The sequence below is a fragment of the Salminus brasiliensis genome, chromosome 12 (genome assembly GCF_030463535.1).
Source record: "Salminus brasiliensis chromosome 12, fSalBra1.hap2, whole genome shotgun sequence".
NCBI classification, from domain to species: domain Eukaryota; kingdom Metazoa; phylum Chordata; class Actinopteri; order Characiformes; family Bryconidae; genus Salminus; species Salminus brasiliensis.
This window is the reverse complement of record NC_132889.1, coordinates 27,560,012-27,584,045: the sequence shown is the minus strand read 5'-3', so window position 1 is coordinate 27,584,045 and position 24,034 is coordinate 27,560,012. Positions and strand designations below refer to the sequence as shown.

At 41.1% G+C, this 24,034-nt stretch overlaps 1 protein-coding gene across 3 annotated transcripts in view; it reads right to left on the bottom strand.

The window, feature by feature from the left end:
- Positions 1 to 24,034, bottom strand: part of ppp1r9ba (protein phosphatase 1, regulatory subunit 9Ba) — a 66,926-nt gene that overhangs the window by 1,014 nt on the left and 41,878 nt on the right. Inside the window, exons 3-11 of one of the 3 annotated variants that reach the window (XR_011980703.1) lie at positions 21,525 to 21,657; positions 20,596 to 20,716; positions 17,268 to 17,372; positions 14,263 to 14,398; positions 9,721 to 9,864; positions 8,629 to 8,682; positions 8,285 to 8,514; positions 8,068 to 8,164; positions 399 to 6,991 (exon numbers count right to left, since the gene is read on the bottom strand). Coding sequence is in view for 1 of the 3 variants with exons in the window: in XM_072693786.1 (XP_072549887.1) it covers positions 6,938 to 6,991; positions 8,068 to 8,164; positions 8,285 to 8,514; positions 8,629 to 8,682; positions 9,721 to 9,864; positions 14,263 to 14,398; positions 17,268 to 17,372; positions 20,596 to 20,716; positions 21,525 to 21,657 (1,074 nt within the window). In the remaining 2 variants the exon portion in view is untranslated. Of the gene's footprint in view, positions 1 to 216; positions 6,992 to 8,067; positions 8,165 to 8,284; positions 8,515 to 8,628; positions 8,683 to 9,720; positions 9,865 to 14,262; positions 14,399 to 17,267; positions 17,373 to 20,595; positions 20,717 to 21,524; positions 21,658 to 24,034 lie in introns of those variants that run through there. The other 2 variants (XR_011980704.1, XM_072693786.1) reach the window with 2 other exon arrangements.

Here is a 24,034-nt window from a genome sequence, read left to right as displayed (position 1 = left end):
TAACAACTTCCTGTAAGGTAGCTTTTAACCACCACAGTGAATAATTCTGACAGATTAGGACCTGAGAAGTTTCTCTAAAGTGGTGCATTTCACATCAAACCAGTTCCAATTATGGCATTAAAATCATAATCTTTTAGTTGTGCAGACGTTACAAAAAAACCCCCAAAAAACATAAACTGTGATGCACATAAAAAATCCACACATTTCCCCCCACTGTTCAACACATTTCTGCATTTATTGTTAATGACAGTAAATTATGCAAGATGAACATGAGGCTCCTTTCAAATGGACCTTTTTTTCTTTCATTCATATGATTGCAACTCAAGCGGGTAAAAAAAAAGAGAGAAGGAATGGAGTTAAGTTTTAGTTCACGTCAAACGAGTGTAAAACTCTTTTACCAGCATGAGCAGAACGGAGTTCCTCTCTGTACACGGAAACAAGCAAATCTCATCAAAGGCTACAGCATCTGCGAAGCGAGGCGAATGGAATGTAAGGTTAAAAAGTTGGATCAGTGTTTCAGCGCTCTCACAATCATCTTACAGTGTTTCTCCTGCTTGGGTCCTAACTGGTCCATCGTAGAAACCCTTTCTATCTGGACAATCATATTCAAGGAAAGGCAAAAGCTGACCCTTAATAAGCAGCACTCTCACTCTGTGACACATACGACCCCCAGATACTGATGCACACCATGAATTCTGTTCTGAAAGCCTCTACAGTGAGTCTGAAGCCTGTCCCTGTGCTGGAACTGTCTATCACTGTGCACACATTCAATAATAGGACATACTGGGACATGCTATCGATGCATTACAGAATATAAATGAAATATATTGTAATGTATTTCCAGTATTACATTTTTCTGTGGGCAGGATTTTAATGGAAGTCCAGTTTACAGTTCCTGATATTTATCCAGCTGACCTGTCTCCTCCAGTAAGTCATTGCCTTTGAGATGCACTCGGCTGCATATGAAACTAATTACAAAAAAAGTCCTTTATATTCAATGTATTTAGTCCAGATTTTCTACATTGCTGCTTTAAGAGTCGTTCAAACCTGAGTGGAGCGACCAAGGGTCCATGAGCTGGTGTTACTGGTACTGGTGACAGCCACCACAGAGACAGGAGAGTAGAAGCAGTCAACAACCAGTACACACACAGCTGGAACGCAGCTTACCCATTAACATTCAATACAATTCATTACTTTACTTTTTCAACATGTCAGCATAGTTAATTTCTGAGATGCAAATGAAGTCCTTCTGTAAGATGGGGAGCCTATTGGGGAGAAACTTACTACAATGCAAATAATATACTGATCAGTCATAACATTAGCACCACCTGTAGCACCACCTGTCTAATACTGAGTAGGTCCCCCATGTGTCGTCATAACAGATCTGACCATTTGAGGCATTGACTCCACAAGACCTCTGCAGGCGTTCTGTGGTATCTGTTACCAAGACCAGCGTAAGTAGCAGATGCTTTAAAGTCCTGTAGGTTGGGAGGTGGGGCCTCCATGGATCCATTAATGTACTGACCACTAAATCCAAAAAAACTCCACAAGACCTGCCTGATGTTTTGGAGATGTTCTGACTGTTGTCTAGCCATCAGAATTTGGTTCTTGTCAAAGTGGCTCAGATTCTATTGCTTGACCATTTTTCCTACTTTAAACAACACATCACTGACTGTTTACTCGCTGCATCATATATCCCACCCCTTAACGGATTATCTCTGTAAATGAAGATAATCATAAAATGCTAATGTGCTAATGTTATGGCTGATCTGTGTAGCCATTTGATGTACTTACTTATTTACTGTCTGAAACTACCAGTGAAAGAAGGGACTATTTGTCTGACAACACCCAGCCTGAACCTCTCTTAAAACACAGTTCAGTCCAAAATCAGTCCAAAAAGTGAAGCGTCAGAAATCAGGCGGGATATTCATCACCGTGTAGAGTGTGTAACCTTCTTTGATGTTGTTTTGGAGGAATTAAACTCTCCAGACATTTGGATCCTATCCCCACCACAGTGAACAATTCTGTCTCGCTCACAGCTCAATAATTTAACAATGCAGTCATTTTGTAAAAACAGCTGGATTTTCCTTTAAAATGATTACAGTTTGAGAGATTCTGCAGAGATGAAACAGTCCATTAGTTTTTTAGAATCACTGACAGCTTCTAACAATAGATTTATTTTACTGATAAACTGATAAACCAGGGCCAAAACACACCACCACACCTACAATACAGAGGAGTCTGGAAACACGCCTCCACTTTCCAGTTATCTACGACACGGTTCGTCTCGTCTATGTGCAAAAACAAATCCAGCTGAGCAGGGAGAGAAAAAAAACCTGAGGTAGGTCGGGGGTTGAACGTACGCATCAGCTGTCTTGAGTAAGAGCGCTGTTTCAGGATGAGTTTCGCTCGCCGTGCTGCAATGAGTGACTACGATTCCTCAAGCACAGGTCAGCTGGGACGCTTCATACAGATGGACCCTGGACTGGATCACAGTGTTAGGAGTGACCAGAGGTTTTGCGATGTGCTTAGGGACACTGTGTGAAACTGCAGGTACTGCAAAAACAAAGTCGAACCAAGGAGTAAACCTGTCTGAGCAAAGTGAACGCTTCGAGTTCTATTTCCACACAGAAAAAACAAATCTTTATACTCTACTCACATTAATAAAGCCCATTATATACTGTCGCCGAGTGATATATCGCCGTATCACTAAAATATCTGTTAAAAGGTCGGATAAAACCCCAGACTTCATTTTTAATACTGCACTGTGAGAGACATTTTTTTTGCCATCACAAAAACATACTGAGTGGAAGCAATGGATTGATTTCAATTACATTATCTTAGAAAGCCATGGAAAACTACAGCTACTGTTATTAGATTTGCCCAAACTAATACTCGTCCCTCCAAAATCAAAAGATCAATACTTTTAAAAGAAACTGAAACATGGTTTTAGAATAAAAACTTACAGTCAGTAAAACCCTCTTTCTTATTGCATCCGTAGATAATGCTCTCCACCAGGCTCCTAAATAGCGCTACTAGGTTTTGGAGGATGCCGCCCTTCAAAGGATAATGCTGGTATTTTAGAACTAAGCACACCTTTTCGGCTTTATCTGCATGCTGCCAGGCTTAGAACACTTTTAAAAACAGCTGTATACCTTTTTCTTACACTATATGGACTAAAGTACTGGGACATACTTCATTGAATTCAGGTGTTTCATTCAGTCCTATTGCCACAGATATATAAAATCAAACCCCCAGCCATGCAGTCTGCCTTTACAAGCATTAGGGAAAGAATGGGTGGATCTACAGAGCTCACTGAATTCCAGTGTACTGTACTGTAGCAGGATGCCACCTTTGCCAGTCAGTTGGTGAAATGTCTGCCCTCCTAGATATTCCACCATCAATTGTGAGTGATATATAGAGTAGAAGTGTTCAGGAACCACGGCACCTCTGTAAAGTTACAGATCGCGGTCGCTGAGTGTCGAGGCCCATAGCACATAAAAGGCTTCAACGCCCCTCTCACTTAATAACTGCAGAGTTCCAGACCTACTGTTAGCAACTCCATAATAATGCCTATAGATTTAAAAAATGGGATGTCATAAAAGCTCCTGTAGATGTAATGTGTCCCAATACTTTTGTCCACACAGTCTATTACAATTAAGAACATGCATTTAGTCTTAAAAACATTGGAATGATCCTCCAATACTGATCTAAGACCAGTTTCTTTTTAACCAGCTGGTCCAAGATCAGATACAAGGGCAACATCAGCCTAAAAGGTGTCATTTAATACTTTTAACACACAAACTCCAGTTTTCCCATTTGTAACATACGAGAGAATACAACTGTACAGTCTTACAGACACGCAGAACAAAAACCGCTTCAGTGTCACCAGTAACACCTCGGCTGAAGGCTAAGACACAACAGTGTTTTGAGATGAGAGTTGATCTGAGACCAGAGTGGCCTTTTCTCTAGGAATGAATAGAAAACTGCTCTTAAATCAGTGTAAAATAACAGATCCATTATTGTGATTATTGTGTCAACCGGCATTATGAACACAGATCAATGATCAAGTCACACTTCAGTGGCTGTGGATTCTCTCAATAATGAGAGACGTTTCCTGTGCCTTAATGCACAGTATCTGACCAGTATCTGACCAGTATCTTATCTGCCTGTGGGAAAAAGACTGTAGAGGAATGTCATTTGGTCACTAGAAGAAGGAAAAGATGAAGGACTAAAGGACTAAAGAAGAAGGACTAAAGCACTACCCAGGCCGGAATAGGTTGACTAGAGGAGGTTCTGTAATTTAACTGGCCAATTCGTACAAGGTAAAGTATCTGTGTAATTTCCCCCAAATGACCATAGATAGCCCTGGAGACCGAGCAGCATTCCTAAATAAGGAACTCCAGGTCTGATCTGTTTCTGCCCGTGGGAAAATGATAAACGTTTAAAAGCAGATGTACTTTTCAAGCATATTTCTACACTCAGGATACAAAGCACAAGCTACCACAGCAGTACTGATGTACCATGAAAGTGAGGCTCGTTCTCAATATTAACTCAGTTATAGAAACTACACCAGTAGCACTAATCCTGCTGCTCTGATCAGGGAATGTAAGGCAGCCTTATGAAGCAATTTAGTGAGCAACTGTACGGTTCCCACTCTTTGTAGGAAAACATTTTCCAGGACTGTCCCAGGACATATTTCTTGACTTCTGTAAATGACAGAATACACTATACAGACAAAAGTATCAGGACACCTGCTCATTCACTGTCTTCTGAAATCAAGGTTATTAAAAAAGAGATTATCCTGCTTTTATTGGAGTAACTGTCTCTACTGTACAGGAAAGGCATTCTACTGCTTTTAGAGATTTTACTGGGAGGGTTTGAGTGGATTCAGCTACCAGAGCATTAGTAAAGTGAGGCTATTTCCCTGACTGGGAAAATAGTCAAATGTTTTTCAGGGACTTGTGGGAACCCAGGTAAGTTTTTCAGGATTATCACTGCTTAAGGATCTTGTAATTCAGTGGCACTATTATCTCTGAAACACTGTATTAGGATGGTGGCGACTGGAAAATAAGAAATGCTGTTTATTTTTCCCATAGCAAAACAATTTGGACGTGTTCTTAGGTCTAATGAAACGCTTTGACCTGGGCGAATGCATTCACATCCTTGGAGGTCAGCGAGAGATGCCTGCTGTATTTGGGAGACTTCAAGAATTGATATGAGCTGTGGCACATTTGGAGCATGCATTTGTACCAAGACAAGCACAATCTGATCTGCACAGGCCTGTGCTGAACAGCTGAACAGGCCTAAAAACTACACAAGCATACAAGGGGAAGTTACATTTAAGTATTTGGACACAGCTTGTGTCTGTGAGCAGGTTTTTGCCGTAATTATTGATTATGATAACAGGACCTCCCCTGGTAATACTAATCCAGTTCAAGCAGTTTTATTCATTGGTGGGATCATCATGTTTGCTGTAAGTTACTGTAGATGAAATGTACTGACTAATTTACAGGCTCACATGAGCAGAGCAGGAACACAACCGGAAAACTCCCACTTTCATTTTCCCATACATAACATATAAGCACCACTTTCACCATGAAAAACATGACTCAATCCTCAACCTTCAACCCAAACCAAAACCGCAGGGACAAAGAAGGGACAGCACGAGTAACACCTTTTCTGGCAGGAGACGACAACCCCGAGCCTCAGATGACGTTTCACTGCTTCAGTAATACTGTCTAAAGGAAAGCAAAGTGTGAAATGTAAGCAACTCTTGGAAGGTACATGTTAAATGTCAAGCTTGCGCAAGTCTCACACCCTGTTTGCCATTTTAGCTACAACAAAAAAAGAAAAAGCGTAAAAGAAATACAGATACACGGCTCTGCCTCTTTGCGCTGCTAGTCTAAAGCACTATTAGAAGTGGATTCGTTTCACCAGAGGAGGTTCAGTAACGTAATCGGCCAGGGATTCGACTGCCCGGTCTAAGTATCTGTGTAATTTCCACAAAAGGCCTCTTTACAGCCCAGATGTCCGTTTCCATGTCACTTCAGAGGTGTGAATAATAACAATATAGTGTTACAGTTTGAACAGGACTACTATTACTGAAGAAGCTGGGTTCAGACATTCACTCCAGAATTATTACTGTCATTAGCACTGCAGATTCACACTGGATTAAAATGGCTACAATCACAGTACCTCCTTGAGTAAAACCAATCCAGCTCAAATAGGGCTATTTTACTTAGAGCCCATTTTGTTTACGTTCGTTTTTTACTGTTACCCACCCCTCCCCTTCCCTTCATCTCATTGCTTAAGCGTTTTTAAATACACTGAAGAATATATACAAACACCATCAGCTCTTCCGGCGCTGCTGTACAACCAACCCTGGCTCCATTCTGCCGGGCAAAGAAGAGCGGCCATTTTCCTGTTGCTGTTTGGGGGGAAAAAAAGAAAGAAAAGCAGGCGAAACTCAGTCAAGTCTTCCGCTCGCTTCCACTCTCGCCTTTTCTGTTCACGTTGGCCTCGTGCCCAGTCAGCCCACGGGTCACTCGAACGCACTGTGCAGAGTTGCTGAGAGGAAGCGGCGTAATGCTTTTTTTTTCTTCAGGGCCGTTTAAAAAGAAAGAAAATCAAATACTGTATGAAACTGAAAACCTGTCCCGGGGTCTACATTATATGGGCTGTCATGAGGACTAGAGGTGGGCAGCCTGTGCCAGGCTTTCTGGCAAGGCATTATGGGATTCTTTTTCACCCCCATCCTCTCCCCAGGAACATCCCTTTAACGTTTCTTGCAGTCTTTTGGTCGTTCGTTGTTGCATGCCTTTGAGGGAAAAACGTGTAGGAGCGAGGGATGGCTGGGATTGAAAGGCATTTCTCCCGCCTTCTATCTTGGCTCTCTCTCTCCCTCTCTCTCTCTTTCTCGCATTCCTGAGGAGGTTTAGGAGGGCTCCGAGCTCTTCAGTGCGCCCACCTTCGTCTCCAGGTCTGTGATCTAAGAGGAAACACAACAGTCTCAGCCTGTTTCTGCATGGCTCTGTAATGCTCTGACCACTGTGAAGTTACAGGGTCAACAGTTGACTTTTACAGTTGACCATTATTTTTCCAGGTTACTAATAAAATAAGACATTAAATATATCTTTGCTGTTGGAAAAACTTTCTGACCTTTCAGAGAAAATCATTTCATAAATGTTTTCAGATAAAAACATTTATGAAAATTCATAAATGTTTTATTTTATTTATTTGGTTCATTTATTGCAGCATTTTGACAGCATGTAAAGCAAAAAGCAGCAAAACTGAAAATATTAATTTTAACAGAATTGTTTTTTATTTATAAGATGCTATTACAATCTTTTACAACATAAAAATTGTAAGTCATATACATAATATAAAATAAACCATACATATGAAAAAGAATTCCGGCCTTTTTCTATAATAAACAATGTAATTAATTCTAAATAAAATAGAATAACTGATGGACTTTTATACTGAGCTTTGTTTGGTTTAAGAGATGAGACAGATTAGACTTGTGAACTTAAGTTTTGAACTTGTGGGTGGCAGAAAAATGCATACATGCAACACTTTTCGTTGCAAAATGATGTCATGTTGTTGCTTCACCACTCAGACTACAGAGTAACAAGCAAATTTAACAAAATCCACACACACACAAAATAATTAAATAATGAAATATTTGTAATTAGCTTACATTACATTCTGATTCAATGTTCATATAGGTCACCTACAAATACACTACAATTACATTACAATTTGATTAAACTATGTGGTTGATAATCAAAAGCATTAGGGCTAAGCTAATAGCTAAAAGCTTTAGGTGCCGCAATTTTAGATAAGGTTTAAATAAAAAAGTGTACAGTTCCCTCCTCAGCCCCTACAGTCAACATATCGGAACCAAATCATAAACCCTTTAAATATATTGGGTTTTTTATGCAAAAGAAATTACTTACTTATGTTGAAATGACTTAGGTTGAATATGTTGAATACTTCCTGCAAATGAAACTAATTCAACGCCACTTAGGACATGTTTTTGTTGCTGTTCACTTTCCACTATACCTTCTCCTGCAGGTTATCTGTCTCCTCTTTACGGCCGACCTCTGACTCCTCCTGAGCACGCCGCTGTGCTGTCTCCTTCTTCAGGTACTCAATCTCTCTGTATACACACACACACACACATTTTAAAACTACAAACTCCATGGCCAACCAGGCATCTCACTGGCATCATGAATTACAACTTCAGCCAAAAGAACCTCTACAAGCCCTGCACACTCACTTCTGCTGGTACTCTTTGATGAGGCGTTTGGCTTTGCTGTACTTGCGCTCCAGTGTCTGGTACTGGGACTGTGTCTCCTTCAGGTGCTCATCCACTGCCTGGCACAAAGCCTGCGCCTCCATCCAGTAGCCTTCCAGCTTCTCCATGCGCTCCTTTGTCTCCCTCACTGTCTGCTCCAGCTGGGCCTTCTCCATCCGCCAACGCAGCTTCTCCTGCTCCGCATGAGACAGCTAGAGACAGAGAGAGAGCGAGAGAGAGAGTGATTGAAGAGGAATCTCTAAAAGACCTTTCATCACCTGTACACTTCCTCAACTCTGAAACACTAAGCTCCAAGATGTCCTCACCTTCCTTTTCAGCTGCTTGATCTCAGCCTGGGTCACAGCATGCTTTATCTGGAGCTGGAGAGAAATGGAAGGGTTGAATGTGAGAGAATGTGAGAGTAACTCCAACACATTTCACATTACAAACTCCACCCAACATCGCTCAAGTTTCACTTATCATATCAATAACCTTCTATATAATTATTACTATTACTACATTCTTTAAAAGTTTATATGTAAACATGTTGGGCTGTCACTGTTGTATTCGATATATGCTAGACATACTCTGCATTAACTGTATGCCTGCACATTCATTTGACTTAATTTCCAATGCTATACAGCTTGGGAATTAATACAGCTCCCAATGCTATCAATGCTATATTGCTCTGTTCATCTAAACACACCTAAACCATCCTTAAACACTGAAGCTTTTTTTAAAAACCTCATATACATAATTATATACTATAATACTCATATGTAACTATATTCGTTTTGTATTACTGAATGTATGGATTTTAAAACTACACTCTTAAAAATAAAGGTCCTACAAAAGGTAGTACCTTTGAGTGATGCCACAGAATAACCTTTTTAAGAACCACTTTTTGAGATGTGTGTAAGAACCTTTAATGGTTTAAAGAAGTCAGTGTAAATGTTCCTCGCCTTTTTAAAGGTTCTTCATTTCCACAGCTTATTTACAAAAATGGTTCTCAATGGAACCAAACATGGGTCTTCTATGGTATCACCCAAAGAGCTCTCTATTTTTGTGTAGAGTGTAGAGTTGCATATTTTGCTACCTACAAGTGATAGTCCATCAACAACCTATTTAACATTTAGCATGTAGCATGAGTCTCAGCCTAATATCAACAACTGACTCCTGCTAGAGAAAGGTGCTATGACTCATCTTGGTAAATCCTATGGGAACCGTGTTTTTATGGCATGTTATCTCTGAAAGCTTTGTCTGAACATTCATGCATCTGTTAGGACTGTTTTTTATCAGTGTGTACAATGGCAAGCTTGGGGGAACATAACTAATGGCAGTGCAAATCCAGTAAGACCCTTCACAGTGCTGGTGTGGGCAGGCCTGAGCAGGATGTTGTTAGATGCTGCAGCACTGACCTCTTTGAACTTGTGGGCGAGTTTCTCTGGATCCATCTCCACGGGCGAGAGCATGTCCTCGTTTTCAGCCAGGTCAAACACCTCGATGGCGTTGGGGAACATGGGGCTCATCTCCTCATCTTCGTCTGTGGCATACTCGCCCGTCTGAAACAAAAGAGAGACAGAGGGAGGGAGGGAGTGAGAGAGGGATGGTGCCAGTTCTCTGTGTAATTGTGAAATCTGAGAGTTCTTAGTTTGGCTGGGTAATTCTCTAACTCACTAACACTTTCACTCCAACTTCTATCTCTTCTTCTCAACATTAAAGATGGCAATCAGCAGCGAGTGGGAACAGGGCTGCGTTCCAGACAACTGTGCTAATTTATGCAATGCTGTTGCCAGTGCAGCAGCAATTTCATAATGCACTGTTCTTTTGCCAAACAGTAGCGGATGGCAATTTCAAGTCTTTGTGGAGATCTACAGCAGTGGCATTTTGTTTGTGGTACCAAAGCACAGGTCTGACCAACTGAACCAAAGTATATAGAGTACTGCTCTATGATGTGTAGTGAATACTCCTATTTCTGCCATTTCCAAGATTGGCCACAAGATGGCAGAGCCTCTTATGGGCGAAATGGACCCAATCTTAGAGGGCTGTACAAAATATGTTAATAAAACAAGTGGGCACCCACCATTTTGATTGATCTATACTCCTGCAGTATGTCTGTAATATGGATAACACAGGTGACCTGCGCAGTATTTCTGAGTTAGTTCAAGCTCTGAACTCATCAATTCCTAAATACAAATTAGCTTCATAGTGGTTACTGAATAATGCATAGTCCTAAATTGATAATACGATTAATTTAAGGTGATTTCACCTAGAATTTAAGTTTAAGGAGAAAATGAAGTTTAAGGAATAGTACACAAAGAAAAAAAATGAATGTACACAATGCCCTCCTTATCCCAAATGACCAAGAAAATGTTTGGTGTCAAAGGATTTGCTTCCTTAACTTGGCACTGGTGAAACTACATTACCAAAGCTACATTACCCTTATAGCTCCAGTGCAAAACCAAAAAAGCAAGCGTTGGACACTTGGACACTATGTCTTAGTCAACTCACTGTGTTTGGGGTAAGGGTAGAATTGTGTATATTAGTTTCTTTGGTGAACCATTCCTTCAACTCGTGACTCTAAATGGCACAGCTCCTATAAAGCATTATTACCATTGATCCTTTAAAGCCCTTATTAGAACCTGTGCCATGTTTGTCTGTGATTGGCTCAGGAGTTACTAACACAGCACATGGTTAAGACACATATCTCTACATTTCTGAAGGTGTGGACCTTAAGTGTTATTGTTAAGCTGTGTTACTGCAGTCCCACCTGCAGTGATTCCTGAAGCCTTAAACAATGGACGTCCGCTCTAAATACAGACAGGAGCTGCTAGACTCCTTGCCGAAGCACAATGGCTTTCCTCTCTGAGTCACGGCTCTGCGTCACACACAGGAGGACCAACACATCCCTCCAGGCCTTCTGCCCGCTTCTGTGTGCCGTTACGACATTTCTAATGACAGCAGCGAAATACCACGAGAAAGCTAAGCTCCGCTAAATGCCTAGGATGGATCTGACATGACATGTTTGTTCCCTTGCAGAGCGCCACCTGGACTATTTGCATAGAACCTAAAATAACCAGCACCTACTGATGCTAATCTCACAGCAACAAATGCATGTTCCAAGTAATGATGGAGCAAAAGTGCTAATGGCAAAAATGGAGATACAAGATTGTTGCCTGACAGTTACATAAATAATATTTTGTTACGGTCAGGCAAGTATAGTATAGTAAAGCACCTACAGTACATTAAAGTAAGGCACTATTGTGGGGCACCAAATAGAATACTATGTTAATTTCACTGTATCAAATGAAAACAGATATATAGGTTTGTTGTGCTCATTATGGCCAAAATAATGAAGGTTATGACAAACATACTCTGTATATTATTAATAAAATATATAAGGCATATAATATCTTAGCATTATAAAGTACTATATTAATATACCAAATGCAAATTGGCCAAGTGACATTTGTCATTTGAATTACATGAGATGTGAGTGTGAAAAACCTCTGAATATTTGTAGGTTACTGTACTTTTATATCCATTTCTTAAGACACTGAAAGGGATCTTTTATTATAGGCAGTGGTGGCTCAGCGGTTTGAGCTCCGGATTATTGAGGATAGGGTTGTGAGTTCGATACCTGGGCTTGGCAAGCTTCCACTCTTGGGCCCTTGAGCAAGGCCTTTTACCATCTCTGCTCCCTGGGTGCCACGGCAATGTGTATGTTTGTTCACTGCATGGAGGGGTTAGAGCCGGAAGCCAAATTCCATGTGCGTCCGACACAAATGTTATTTGTATTTATTGTATAAAGTCATTAACATTGTTTGCCAGGACTGCACAGTTAATCTACTCAGGTGTTCCACTGTTCACTCATACTTGTATATCTTATTATCTGGTTCACACTGTCCTGTGCAGTTACTGTACTGTATTTATTGTGGGGTTGGGAGTTTACTTTCTGCACTGTATTTCAGTGTATGGTGCTACAACTGCCTTGTTTACTAGCAGTATATGTTGTCTGTGCCTTGATACATCAAACACTAGTGGGTACTGCCTCATATCTGGCACCGAGGCCCTGCTGTATGACTGTATTTCTACACTACTGGAAAGACGCTAAAGGTGCCGAAGTTGTTCTTGCATTTGTCTTTCTGAAGAATCTGCGCTTGCTTTTTTTACGCCCACGTCATACACAACCTGATCACATCTGATCCTCCACCACTGAATTATTTACCACTTCCCCTTCACACCCAAAAGCTGTCAAGCCAAAAGGAGGAGAACGAGGAGGCACGGCCGGACGGGGTACCGTGGCGGATGAAGGTGTGAATACTGCATGTACAGGACCAATAATTCACACCTGCCACTTTGCAAAAACTAGGGCAAATGCACCCCCAGGAAAGTCATTAGTCAAATTACAAACTGCCCACGCTAGGTGCTCTTGATCTTGCTCTTGATGATCTTAAAGCGATAGTTTGATGGAAAACATATTTACATTATTTTTCAATGACCCCTATTGTACTTCATATCGCCTACATCAACACAGACATGTACTGCTTCTTTGGTCTTTCACTGGAGCTATGAGACTAATTCTGCGAAAAAAGTAACATAAGCTTATTTTCCATTAGTTAGCATTGCGTAAACTGCCAGCCTACATCCTCACACCCTGCCTCAAACTGTGTCAGGTTGTTAAGTAGGTGTCATACACTTGAAACCTGGGGCATGGGAAATGGGGGTGCTGAGGGAGATGCACTGGTTAACGTCACTGGTTCACACCAACTGCCAGAAATAATAATATTTAAAAATATATATCACAAAATACACAAGCAAATAAAATCTATTTATGCATTGTTGTGGGCTAGTTTTGTGCCCTAAAGCAGCCTAATATTATTTTTTAAGTACCCTTAACACACACACACACACACACACACACACACACATATATATATAAATAATTTTGATGTTACACTGAGGGAGAATGATATCTCATCACTGCCACTCTGGGCCAGAATGCTGCTGCACTATGTGGGTTTGGTAGAGCTGCATAATGCTCCATAACCCAAGTCATACTGATGTAAAATCCTGTACCTGGATTGACAGCTGACATGGTTTTTACACTTTCACTAGTCAACAAATCCTCTTTCCACTTTCAGTGACGGTTCTGTATCTCTCAAATGTGTTCTTTAGCGGTGTCTGAAAGCGCAAATTACACATCCCAACTGTAGGGGGAGCCCAGGAGCAAGAAAACGCAATTGTTAAAATTTCTGCTGCTTTGTTTATGTTAACATCCTACATTTTAAATGCATCATTTGTTCCAACCATTATATATCCCACTCTGTGTGTTCAAGTGTTGTAGCACCATTGTCAAGCTGCGGGCAGCAAAATGAATTACTGTACCACATAATCTGATTGGTGGCAGTGCAGCTCATTTGCATGAATTTGATTCAGAAGGTGAGAGTGCAGAATGATCATGTGTATTCTGCAACAGATTCAACAACACCATCATGTGTCCCTGCTTGCCACTATATGACATACTGCTGTCTAGAAAAACGGACAAAAGTATGTTGAGTGCAGCTGACACCAGTAGTAGCAGCCATCTGGAGGCCTGAATTCAGTCCATACTTTCCTCCATTTTTTATAAACAACAGTATGTCATATGACGCAAAACTGAAGAAACCCCATATCTTGGCTTATCACTTAATGTGTCATCATGTGCTGTGGCATAAGAGGGAAAGTACTAATAATATGTACTTTTGCTTCAACATCATATTAAAATGGCTGTAACGTGTGTCCTTGGTTCTGGCAGCCCCGTGTCCTTGCCCTCACTCTATTCAGGATGTGTCTCTGTTGCCCAGCTGAAGCACTCAAGGCCTCAGTCTCTTGCTAATGTTCTTGTTTAGTCTGTGTGTGAAAGGGGTCTCGGCTGTGTGTGAAGTGATTGCGCAAGCCTGCTGAGTTTGTGAGCTGACCTCTTCGTCCTCCTCCATGTACTGATTATAGCGCTGCTCCATCATTTCCCTTTGCCAGCGCTCCTGCTCCAACGTCTGCTGGATCAGCTGCGCCACCTCACTCTGCTCACCTGGCTTCTCCCGGCCAATGATAAACCTGCAGCACACACACACACACACACACACACACACACACACACACACACACACACCAAACCAAGAACAAGTCAGCTCAGCAAAACGACCACGGTGGAAAGCAGTTTACAGCATGACTTCATTCTGTGGGCTTCTGTGGTCGATTTATTTGCACACGTGCACTTTAACATGCTGCCAGTGTGCCTACTATATAAGGCTGCTGTCCAATGAAAAACGTATCTCCATTTTTCTCCATTGTTTGATCCCTGTAGCATTTCTAACACAGCTGGATATAACTCAATCATACGTTGCCTGATTGAGAGCACATTTGGTTCGGACATTTATAATAACACTGACAACAGTTTTCAGTGTGAATGACAGAGAGTATAAGCTATCTGCCCCCAGGTTGGCTCGGCCAGAGCGGTGCTTCTACAGTCAGTCGTGCTGAATCTGAACCCCAGCTGGGCCATATGTCACCTATGGCCAGGGGTTCATGAGAGTTATTGGCCGTGCTGTCGCCGGGTGTGAAGGACGGCAGGGCGCCACTCTGCCTGCCATGTTGCTAAGCAACACGCTTCCCTTTGGGGGGGGGCAGCATTAAGAACGCTGGTGGGAGGAAAGCACAGGAGGAGCCTTTAGCTGACCAGACTGGTGGAGCCTCATGAGGATCTTCCTTTATTAAGCTGAATTTGATGAAGATCTCAACCATTTTATACATCTGTCTTTCAGAGACAGACACTTTCAAAAGCTTCACAAAATGTTCTCCTAATTGTAGAATATTTTCAGGGTCTTTTCATCAATCAAAAACTCAACCTGTCCAAAACTGACTCACAGTTTAGCTAATGAATATTCATTAGTAGATACAGCCCACTGAAGTGTGTCTCTAACCTGAGACCGCTGTGTAAACTTCTGCGAGTAATTGACACACCTCGGACATGACTTCTCTGAACACACCAGCAGAATAATGAAAGGTCCTTCTCTATCTATTCTCTAATCTACATAAAGAATACTTCACAGTAAAATCTGCTATAAGACTAACTGTAACATAATATCTTGTCTATCAGTATCACTATATTGTCACTACAAACGAAGAACAAGCCAAAAGTCTTAACAGGTTCTTCTGTGCAAGGACACAGTGTGAAAGAGGCAGAGTCTCACTCTATATAGCACCCCTGCTGCTTTGTTCTTCTCCATAACCTAGCTCAAGGACGTAGATATGGGTTGAATAATGGTCTGCTGGGGGGGAATGAGTTGAACAGTTCCATAGAAGTTAAATTAAGCCTGCCCTTCTTCATAACGTGTGGTGGTTGTGCTGGTTTTAATGGTTTGGGTTGTAAAGGAAGAGGTTGTTTACTACTGACATTTTAATCACATATTATCAGTGTCCTGCAGAAACCCTGTACCTCCATTTGTTTTTCACTTCATGAGTTAATGTGACTCTGGTTTTCCTTTACATTGTGTCATGATGAATGGATCAATAGAAATGCTCTAAAATGACACAGAATAAAATCTTTTTAGATCGTCTTCTTCTGAAAGCTGAGGAGGTTTCCCTCTTTCTCCTGTCAAGTTGGCATTTTCAAAATATGAGGTGAGTTGATATCGTCTTTTAGTCAAAAAAAAAAAACGCTATGTTTTGCACTTCTTTTGGCTTTGGCTTTCTATTAGATTTTGAAGCATTGGCGTGAGGATTTGATTGCATTCAATGACAAGAGCATTAGTGAGGTCAGGATGTCGAATGCTCACTACTCCACCTCATCCCCAACTCATCCCAAAAGTACTAAATGGAGTACCATCATTCCAGAGGACACTGCTCCACTGCTCAACAGCCCCATACTGGGGGCTTTATACCCCTCTAACCCATGCCTGGCATTAGGCATGGTGCCAATAGGTTCATGCTTAATCGCTCCAGAGAGTCCTGTTCTATTGGTAAAACTTCTCTACACAAACTAGACAAGCTGTGTGTGTGTGTGCATTTGCACATCTGTCAGCAAAGGGTGCAACTTAAAGTAGCTGAATGCATTTATTAGATAGCATATTGCTGCTAACTTGAATCCCAACCTTTCAGCCACAGATACGACTAAACACTGAAGGGTAGTTTTTGCTAGTCCTGTAAAATGTTGGATATATGAAATATGGACTAGCCAAAGGGTAAGATTGATTCCATTTACAATCTGGCAAAAAAGAGCTCCTGTAGTCCTGTAGCTCCAGTAGCTTCTGTCCAATAAGACACAAATTGGTGCCCAGTTAGATTATTAGTTCATTGTTGAAGTGATTTAGGAACTGGTAATACTGATACTGCAAACGAACACGCAAATGAGCCCTCTAAACACTCCCATTGTTTTCAATGGTACAGTTTCAGATGAGTGAGTCGAAGTAAAGCAGGCTAGTCTTTACCAATACGATGCCTCAGTGTGTTTTTAAAAAACGTGAGGCCATATCACATTCACAATCTGTAGAAACTGAAACACAATACTAGTATTTTCTCCAGACTATGTGGCCCTATTATCAGCCATTGTGGCAACCAGTCATTTGCTTAGTTGCAACCATCTATTTACCCTCAGTGCTTCAGTAAACTGTTCAGGAGTTTATAACTGCAGTGAAGTCTGGCGTCTGAGACCCTGAGATTTACTTCCTTCAACCAAATTACAAAGCTTGCCTGACAGCACAGAGCTGCATCCGCTTTAAATACATACATACGTTACATACTTCAAAGCAGGTTTACACTACTGCTTTTAGTTCTATGTCGCGGTCGGTTCAGATAACATACTGTACTGCACACAGGGGTTGAAATTAGACGCCACATGATGTTAAGAGACACAATGCAGTTATCATGAGCAGTTGTGCAGCCTTGCAGACTGAAACAAGGCAGGGTCACTTATGCATTGGCTTACTTGACAGTGCCAGTGGTGTTCCTCAGGACAGATGCAGCAAAATTCTGAGTGACGCCGACCAGACTGGTGCCATCTACCTCCACTATCAGGTCATTCACCTGGATCCTGGTTCAGGAAAGAAGAGGACAGAAGGATTTGGATGAGAGAACAGAGTAGAACCAGTTAGTGAAATGTTAGAAAATCATTTTCACATTAGGAGTGAATTTGTTCTCTCATTATCACTCATTAGTAATAACACTCTCACTGTACAATCATGAATGCTGCTAACTTAGGAACATTACATTCATTAGATTCACAACTGCTTGATTCCTCCTGTGCCATTAATGCATTAACCCTAGATATACACGAGTGTTTCACAAAGCAACATGAATACAGCAGGCATGCAAAAGGACTAAAATACAGCATCCTGCAATGACCCTGAAAAACAAAGCTACGACCAACATTCAGACGAGAGTCAGCTTAGCTAAATGTTTCCTGTAATTCCTGGCCATTAAACTGACGAATGGCCTCTGTCAGCCTCCTCTCTATCATAAAATATCTCTGTTAAAGAGCTCAGTCTGCAGGTTATTCTGATCACAACCTCTCTTGCTTGTTCATGACAGTTCAATTGGCCTGTAGGCACCCTCACAAAGCTGACTGACAGAAAGAGACCACTAAGGTGCTAATTAAACAACAGGACAAGAGGGGGAGATGCCATATATCACAGTATGACAGTGTCACATGTTTGCATTTGCATTCAGAAGATAATACAGCCATGCTTCCAGTGTGCTGGTACTCTATAATAAAACAATGCAGAACAATCTGGGCTTTTTGATTAGTTTTGACACAGCTGTAATGTTGAATACCAGGCGTGAGCAATCAAGGATGTTTATACAAAAGTTCACACACTGCACTGCATTAAATCCAACTACCCAGGACAAGTCAGTGTTGACAATATCTACCATGTACATTTGGTGGCATATATTGTGAAAATTAGCATGACATTGGTACATACTGTCATTTCTGTAAACTGCACTGTATTAACTGTGTAATAATCTTGCATCGTTTTGCAGGTCATTTGTGATAACCACGTTTGCTAGCATGCTAATCTGTGTTAGCTCCTCAGCTGAGCAGAGCTGAACACTTAAGATAAATAAAATCATCTCACTGCTGCCAACCACAGCTGTTATATGTAGTTTTATTCTGAAACTCATTAACCTGTAGTATCCTGTGGTGAATTGATATGGATGTGGCATAATTATGTTAACTTTTGAGGTTTTGCTGTTATATATTTATATAATTTTTAGAAATAAATATTTATGATATATTTATTTTTATTATTATTTTTACTGTTTATGGTTGACAAGATACATTGCCAAAATTTGTGCATTCATGAATTTTCTAAATATTAATTAGTAACATAATGCTGACGGAAAGTAAAAGTCAGAGGTGCAGCGCCTGGGCTGTCTGTGGTGTGCACATAAGAAAGACACGACAAACGAGAAATCTGACCAGCACCCTCTACATTAAAGTTAGCATGTGGTTTGAATCCCAAGCTGTGCCACTTTGCCATCAGCGGCCGAAGTTCGAGAGTCTCTCCCCTCATTACTCTTAAAGTGATGTTGGCCGGCATAACTGCGTGTATGTAGCTGGCAACCAAGTCACCATCAAGCAAGCAATGTCAAATCTTTCAACCGACTCTGAAAGGGCAAAGTGAATTACAAACTCTACTGCAACTTTTATTGCTTAGGATTTGCATCCGTATTCAGTCGTTGAGAATAAGGGCTTTTGAGCTATGTTGTGCACTTTGGAGCCGAGACACCACATACTCTTGGCAATCGATTCGATTTACCACACATACATCCAAGACCAAAACAGAAGTCATGGAATCACTGAAGAAAATTGGTGGTGAGTACACACACACACACACACACCCAGAGCGGTGGGCAGCCAACTCCAGTGCCTGGGGAGCAGAGAGGGTAAAGGGCCTTGCTCAAGGGCCCAACAGTGGCAGCTTGCCGAGCTCGGGAATCAAACCCACAACCCTGTTATCAATGGCCCGGTGCGCTAACCGCTGAGCCACCACTGCACCCTGCACCGTGATGCGTGGACATCCACTGCCACACATCCACCACAGCTTCACTGCAAAACCTCCCCGCTGTCCTGCCACAATAATAACTGCTTTATGAACAAAAGATACTGCAAGGAAATTCATGACGGATCATTTCAAATACTTTAAATGGTTTAAAGGGATAAAGCCGTCATACAGTGAGAGAAAAAGAAATGTGCATAGAAAAAAGCTCCATTAAGATGCACTTTATCATTACAGCCCACTGAATAGTAGAATAGAGGTCGAATGGGGAGATGCCTAGAGATTCCCACCCTGGTGACCAGACTCATGGTCCTGCCCCAGTTATTCCTATTTCACAAGTCAAAGTGAACTGCAAATGTCTAGAGTGATAAAGTCATAAATAGACCCCTAAATCTGATCTGATGTTCCACTATACAAATAAAAAAGCATCACCTTTCTGTGACCCCTTATCGCACTGTGTGTGAACTCTGTTCTATAGGTCTCTCAAGGTCTCTTAAGCTCCTGCTACAAGATAATCTCAGCTTTAGAAACTGAGCTGGCATGCTTCACAATGTCAGCAAACCAGCTCTGTTTATCAAAATATTAACATGTGAATATTCATCATCTTTGTTACCGTTGCCATAAAAACAAACTTTTGATGAAACTAAGATGATCTGGAGCAAGCTTGTCTGAATATGAGGTTATGAAAAAGCCTGTCTGTTTTGAGGGTCTGTTTTTAATAATGTATGTTTTGAGGTACTTTCAGCCATCTGCAGCAGTACAGAGGTTGGAAACAGGTTCTAGGTCATGTTTTTGCGCAGCTGTAAACAAACAACTGAAACAGACCTTCTTAACCTCGGACTCAAATGTGGCTGCGGTGCTATGTTTAACACACTAGCATTCTTCTACACCAACTGCCTTTTTGCAGTGGCTGACTTCAGATCAGTTTCCATACCAAAGGATGTGCAGTGGCAAAACCAAGCCAAAGTTCAAATCAATAGCTAAGACGTACTGCACCCTTAGCGACAAGGCACCATCGAACACACTGCTGTTGATCCCTTAGTAACTTCTCTAGTCTAAAATAATAAAGCCTTAAAGACTCTAACAACTTTTAGAGATTGCACATGGGCATAAGACATAAGACAACACCTAAACACCTTTCAGCTATTTCACCAAAGTCCTTCCAGTCAATTTCATCCAAATTCTACTTGGTTTGAGCCAAATCCATTCAAATCCCATAGATTTCTTTTCTGTTACATATACGTTTATGTTTCTGACCTTCCGTCCCGATGAGCGGCACCTCCCTCTGTGACTGTTTTGACGAAGATTCCGAGTTTCTCCAGGCCCATGTCTGCTCCAGCACCCATTCCGATAATACTGATCCCCAAGCCGTCTCCATCTGATAGGGCAAGATCACATTTTATTGTATACTGTATTATTTGTATTGTGAACTTAAGGACAATTATATAATAACAGACAATATAATAATGACCTGATTGTGCTATAGTAGCTTTTAGATTCAGATTTCTTTTGAAGAACATGATGCAACAAAACCAAAATATCACAAACAGAATAAAATATTCATACATATTTTATTCTGTTTGTATCACAAAAACAGGAATATCCTTCAATCTTCAGTCATTATTTATTGCTATTCAGATTAAACAAATAAAGCCCAAAAGCTTCAACTCTACATGCTCGTCCATTTGACATTTTACTGCCCTCAACACAGCCCAGCTCCTCTGTGTGGTAGACTAAAATTAGTTAAACAGAATCAAGCCAAATAATACATAAATTCTATAGTTATGGGTGTGAGGAAACTAAATGTGGGCACCCTTTTGTGCACAAATGTTCACATCCTCAAGCTTAGTCCTGATGCTTAGTTTTGTAGTGAAAGTATCAGTGCTGTATTTCAGCTGGTGTAAAGCACTAAAGCACTCTTTTTCCGTGCAATTAGAGCACCAGCTCTGCAAAATACGTCTTAGATGATAAACAAAATCCGAGCCAAATGCTTACAAAATACAAGAAGGTTTATAAGCAAGCTTTTGTGATTACAGCAAATGGGGCCAAAGTGTTAGATTTACGAGTATTAGCCATTAATTATGTAACTGCACAAAAGCATTTCTAATACCAAGAAAAAGCTCCTAAAACAGGAGCTACAGGAAAAGCATGAAGGTTCTGTGTGGCTGTGCAGAATGCTCTCTTACCTTTCTCCAGTTCCACAGGGAAAAGGTCCAGTCTCTCCACTCTCTTTTCCAGCTCATACTCTGCTGATGCAGCCATTGGATCAACATCATCATTGCGCCGGTCGTAGTCCTCATTGGAATATGTGGTGAACACCTGAAAGAGTTTAAAGGAAAAGGTCAATCAACTGCAACGGGAGAGGAAGCCTAATAATCTATGAAAGCTGTGACTCTATGATTACGGCTCCTTAGAAAGTGATTCACTGCATCCATAGAGCCACTCAGTGTCATTTCATTGAATTCCATGAATTCCCTTTAAAAATACACCATATGGATAAAAGTATTGGGACGGCTGCTCATTCACTGTTTCTTCTAAAATCAAGGGTATTAAAAAAGAAGTGCATCCTGATTTTGTTGAGGTATCTGTCTCTGCTGTCCAGGGAAGAAGGCATTCTACTAGATTTCTGGAGCATTGATGGAAGGATTTGGTTGCATTCAGGGTGTAGGATGATTAACATCCACCTCATCCCCAACTCCCCACCTCTTCCTAAAAGCATTGGGTGGAGCACCATCATCCCAGAGAACACAGTTCCACTGCTCCACACCTCAATGCTGGGGGCCTTATACTCTCTTTAGCCCACGCCTGGCATTGTGGTGTGGCATGGTACCAACAGGTTCATGTTTATCTGCTCTAGAGAGTCCTACTCTATTGGCATTACTTCTCTACAGGGACTAGACAAGCTGTGTGGGTGTATTTGCACATCTGTGTCAGAAATGTATGCAACTTAAAAGTAGCTAAATGCATGCATTAGAAGGGGTGGCCACAAACATTTGGACATATGGTGTACATGCATGTAACTTAGAATGTAGGTGGAATATAGGCAATAAAACTAAAGCACCAATAATTTTTTGGTTTATTTAAATATTAAAAAAAACAATATAAATATAAAATATATATAAATAAAATATAAATATAAAAACTCTATGTAGAGAATGAATGTACGCATTACTAAATATTATACATACTGACTGTAATTCATTCTACCAAAATGAATACAGCTGAACCTCCATCTTCAGATCAATGCATTATTAATAATTATTAATAATTATGCATCTTCATTTAGACGTTGCAAAGCATTTTTTTAAAAATGTCGATTATTTTAAAGTGTATTTCTCAGGCCACACTTTTAATCACACAGAAAATAAACAACAACAAGCAACAAGACGTCCCAGCAATCACCCTGCCATACAACAGAGTGTCCTTGTTCAAGATACTGACCAAGATACAGCACGAAAAGGACAGACAGCAGACAGAGCTGGCTTTGTGCTCCTCACAAACGCCACTCTCTGGAAGCGAACAGAGGAGAGGAGTCCTTAAATCAATCTAATCTGAATCTTCACTCTCCATGACTGTATAAAACCAATCTTTGAAAGCACTGAACAGAGACCACAGAGTGGGTTGTGCGTGAGAGTATGTGTGTGAGTGAGAGTCTGTTGCTTGGCTGCAAGGACAAAAGCCTGAACTGCTGGAAAGAATGAAAGCTTTATTTTAGTGTAGAACACAATAAAGTCCTACATTTCAATCTAAAATTGTCACTTTATCAAACTCTGCACTGTGTGAAGTGTAAATCAGCGTGGTGACAGGAAAGCCTGCATGTTTCTGCCTTAATATTACCCACTATTACTAAAGGGACGGCCTCGCTTGGCTTTATACACACCTCTGTAGTGTGGCTGAACGGTACACCATTTGTTAATCGTTATTGCACTGCCGGCCTTCGTAGTATTGAGATAGCAGAAGGCTGTAATATGCAAGTGCATCTCTAATCGGTCACTGAATGATGATTAGTGTGCTGTGAGTGTCCTAACCAATCACATATCTCTCTGTGGAAGTCTGAATGATTCAAGGCAGCTGCATGACCCAACAAGAAAAATGTTTTGGCTCAGAACTAATGATTAACCACTTCTGCTGCCCACCCACCAGACTGACTGTCAGACTCCCGTCACCCACGTCAGACCAGCTGCCCACCTTCCTGCCACTGCTATCTGCCTCTGTTATCTGACTATGCCTCTGCTATCTGCCTCTGCTATAGCATACATGGACTCCTACTATTTGCCACTAGCATTACCACCATCAACCTCTCTACTAATCTCTGCTATGCTCATATTAGTAATATTATGATTATATCAGCACACCTGAGCAGAAGAACAGAGTCTTATGTGATGGTACAGTGACTTTTTATTAATCATGTATTAGTAGTTCTGAACCGGAGGAGGATGGGTTTTCCCTTGTGAGTCTTGGTTCCTCCCAAGGTTTCTTCCTCCAGCTCTGAGGGAGTTTTTCCTTGCCGCTGTCGTCCTTGGCTTGCTTAATGGAGAGGTTTAGGTTTTTAGGATTTGTTGATCTCCTGTCCTCTTTCTGTTTACTGATTGTGTAAAGCTGCTTTGTGGCAATGCCAGTAGTAAAAAGTGCTATACAAACACATTGAAATTGATTCTAATGAAGGGGTCACTGTGATTTAGCGTACGGCAGTGTC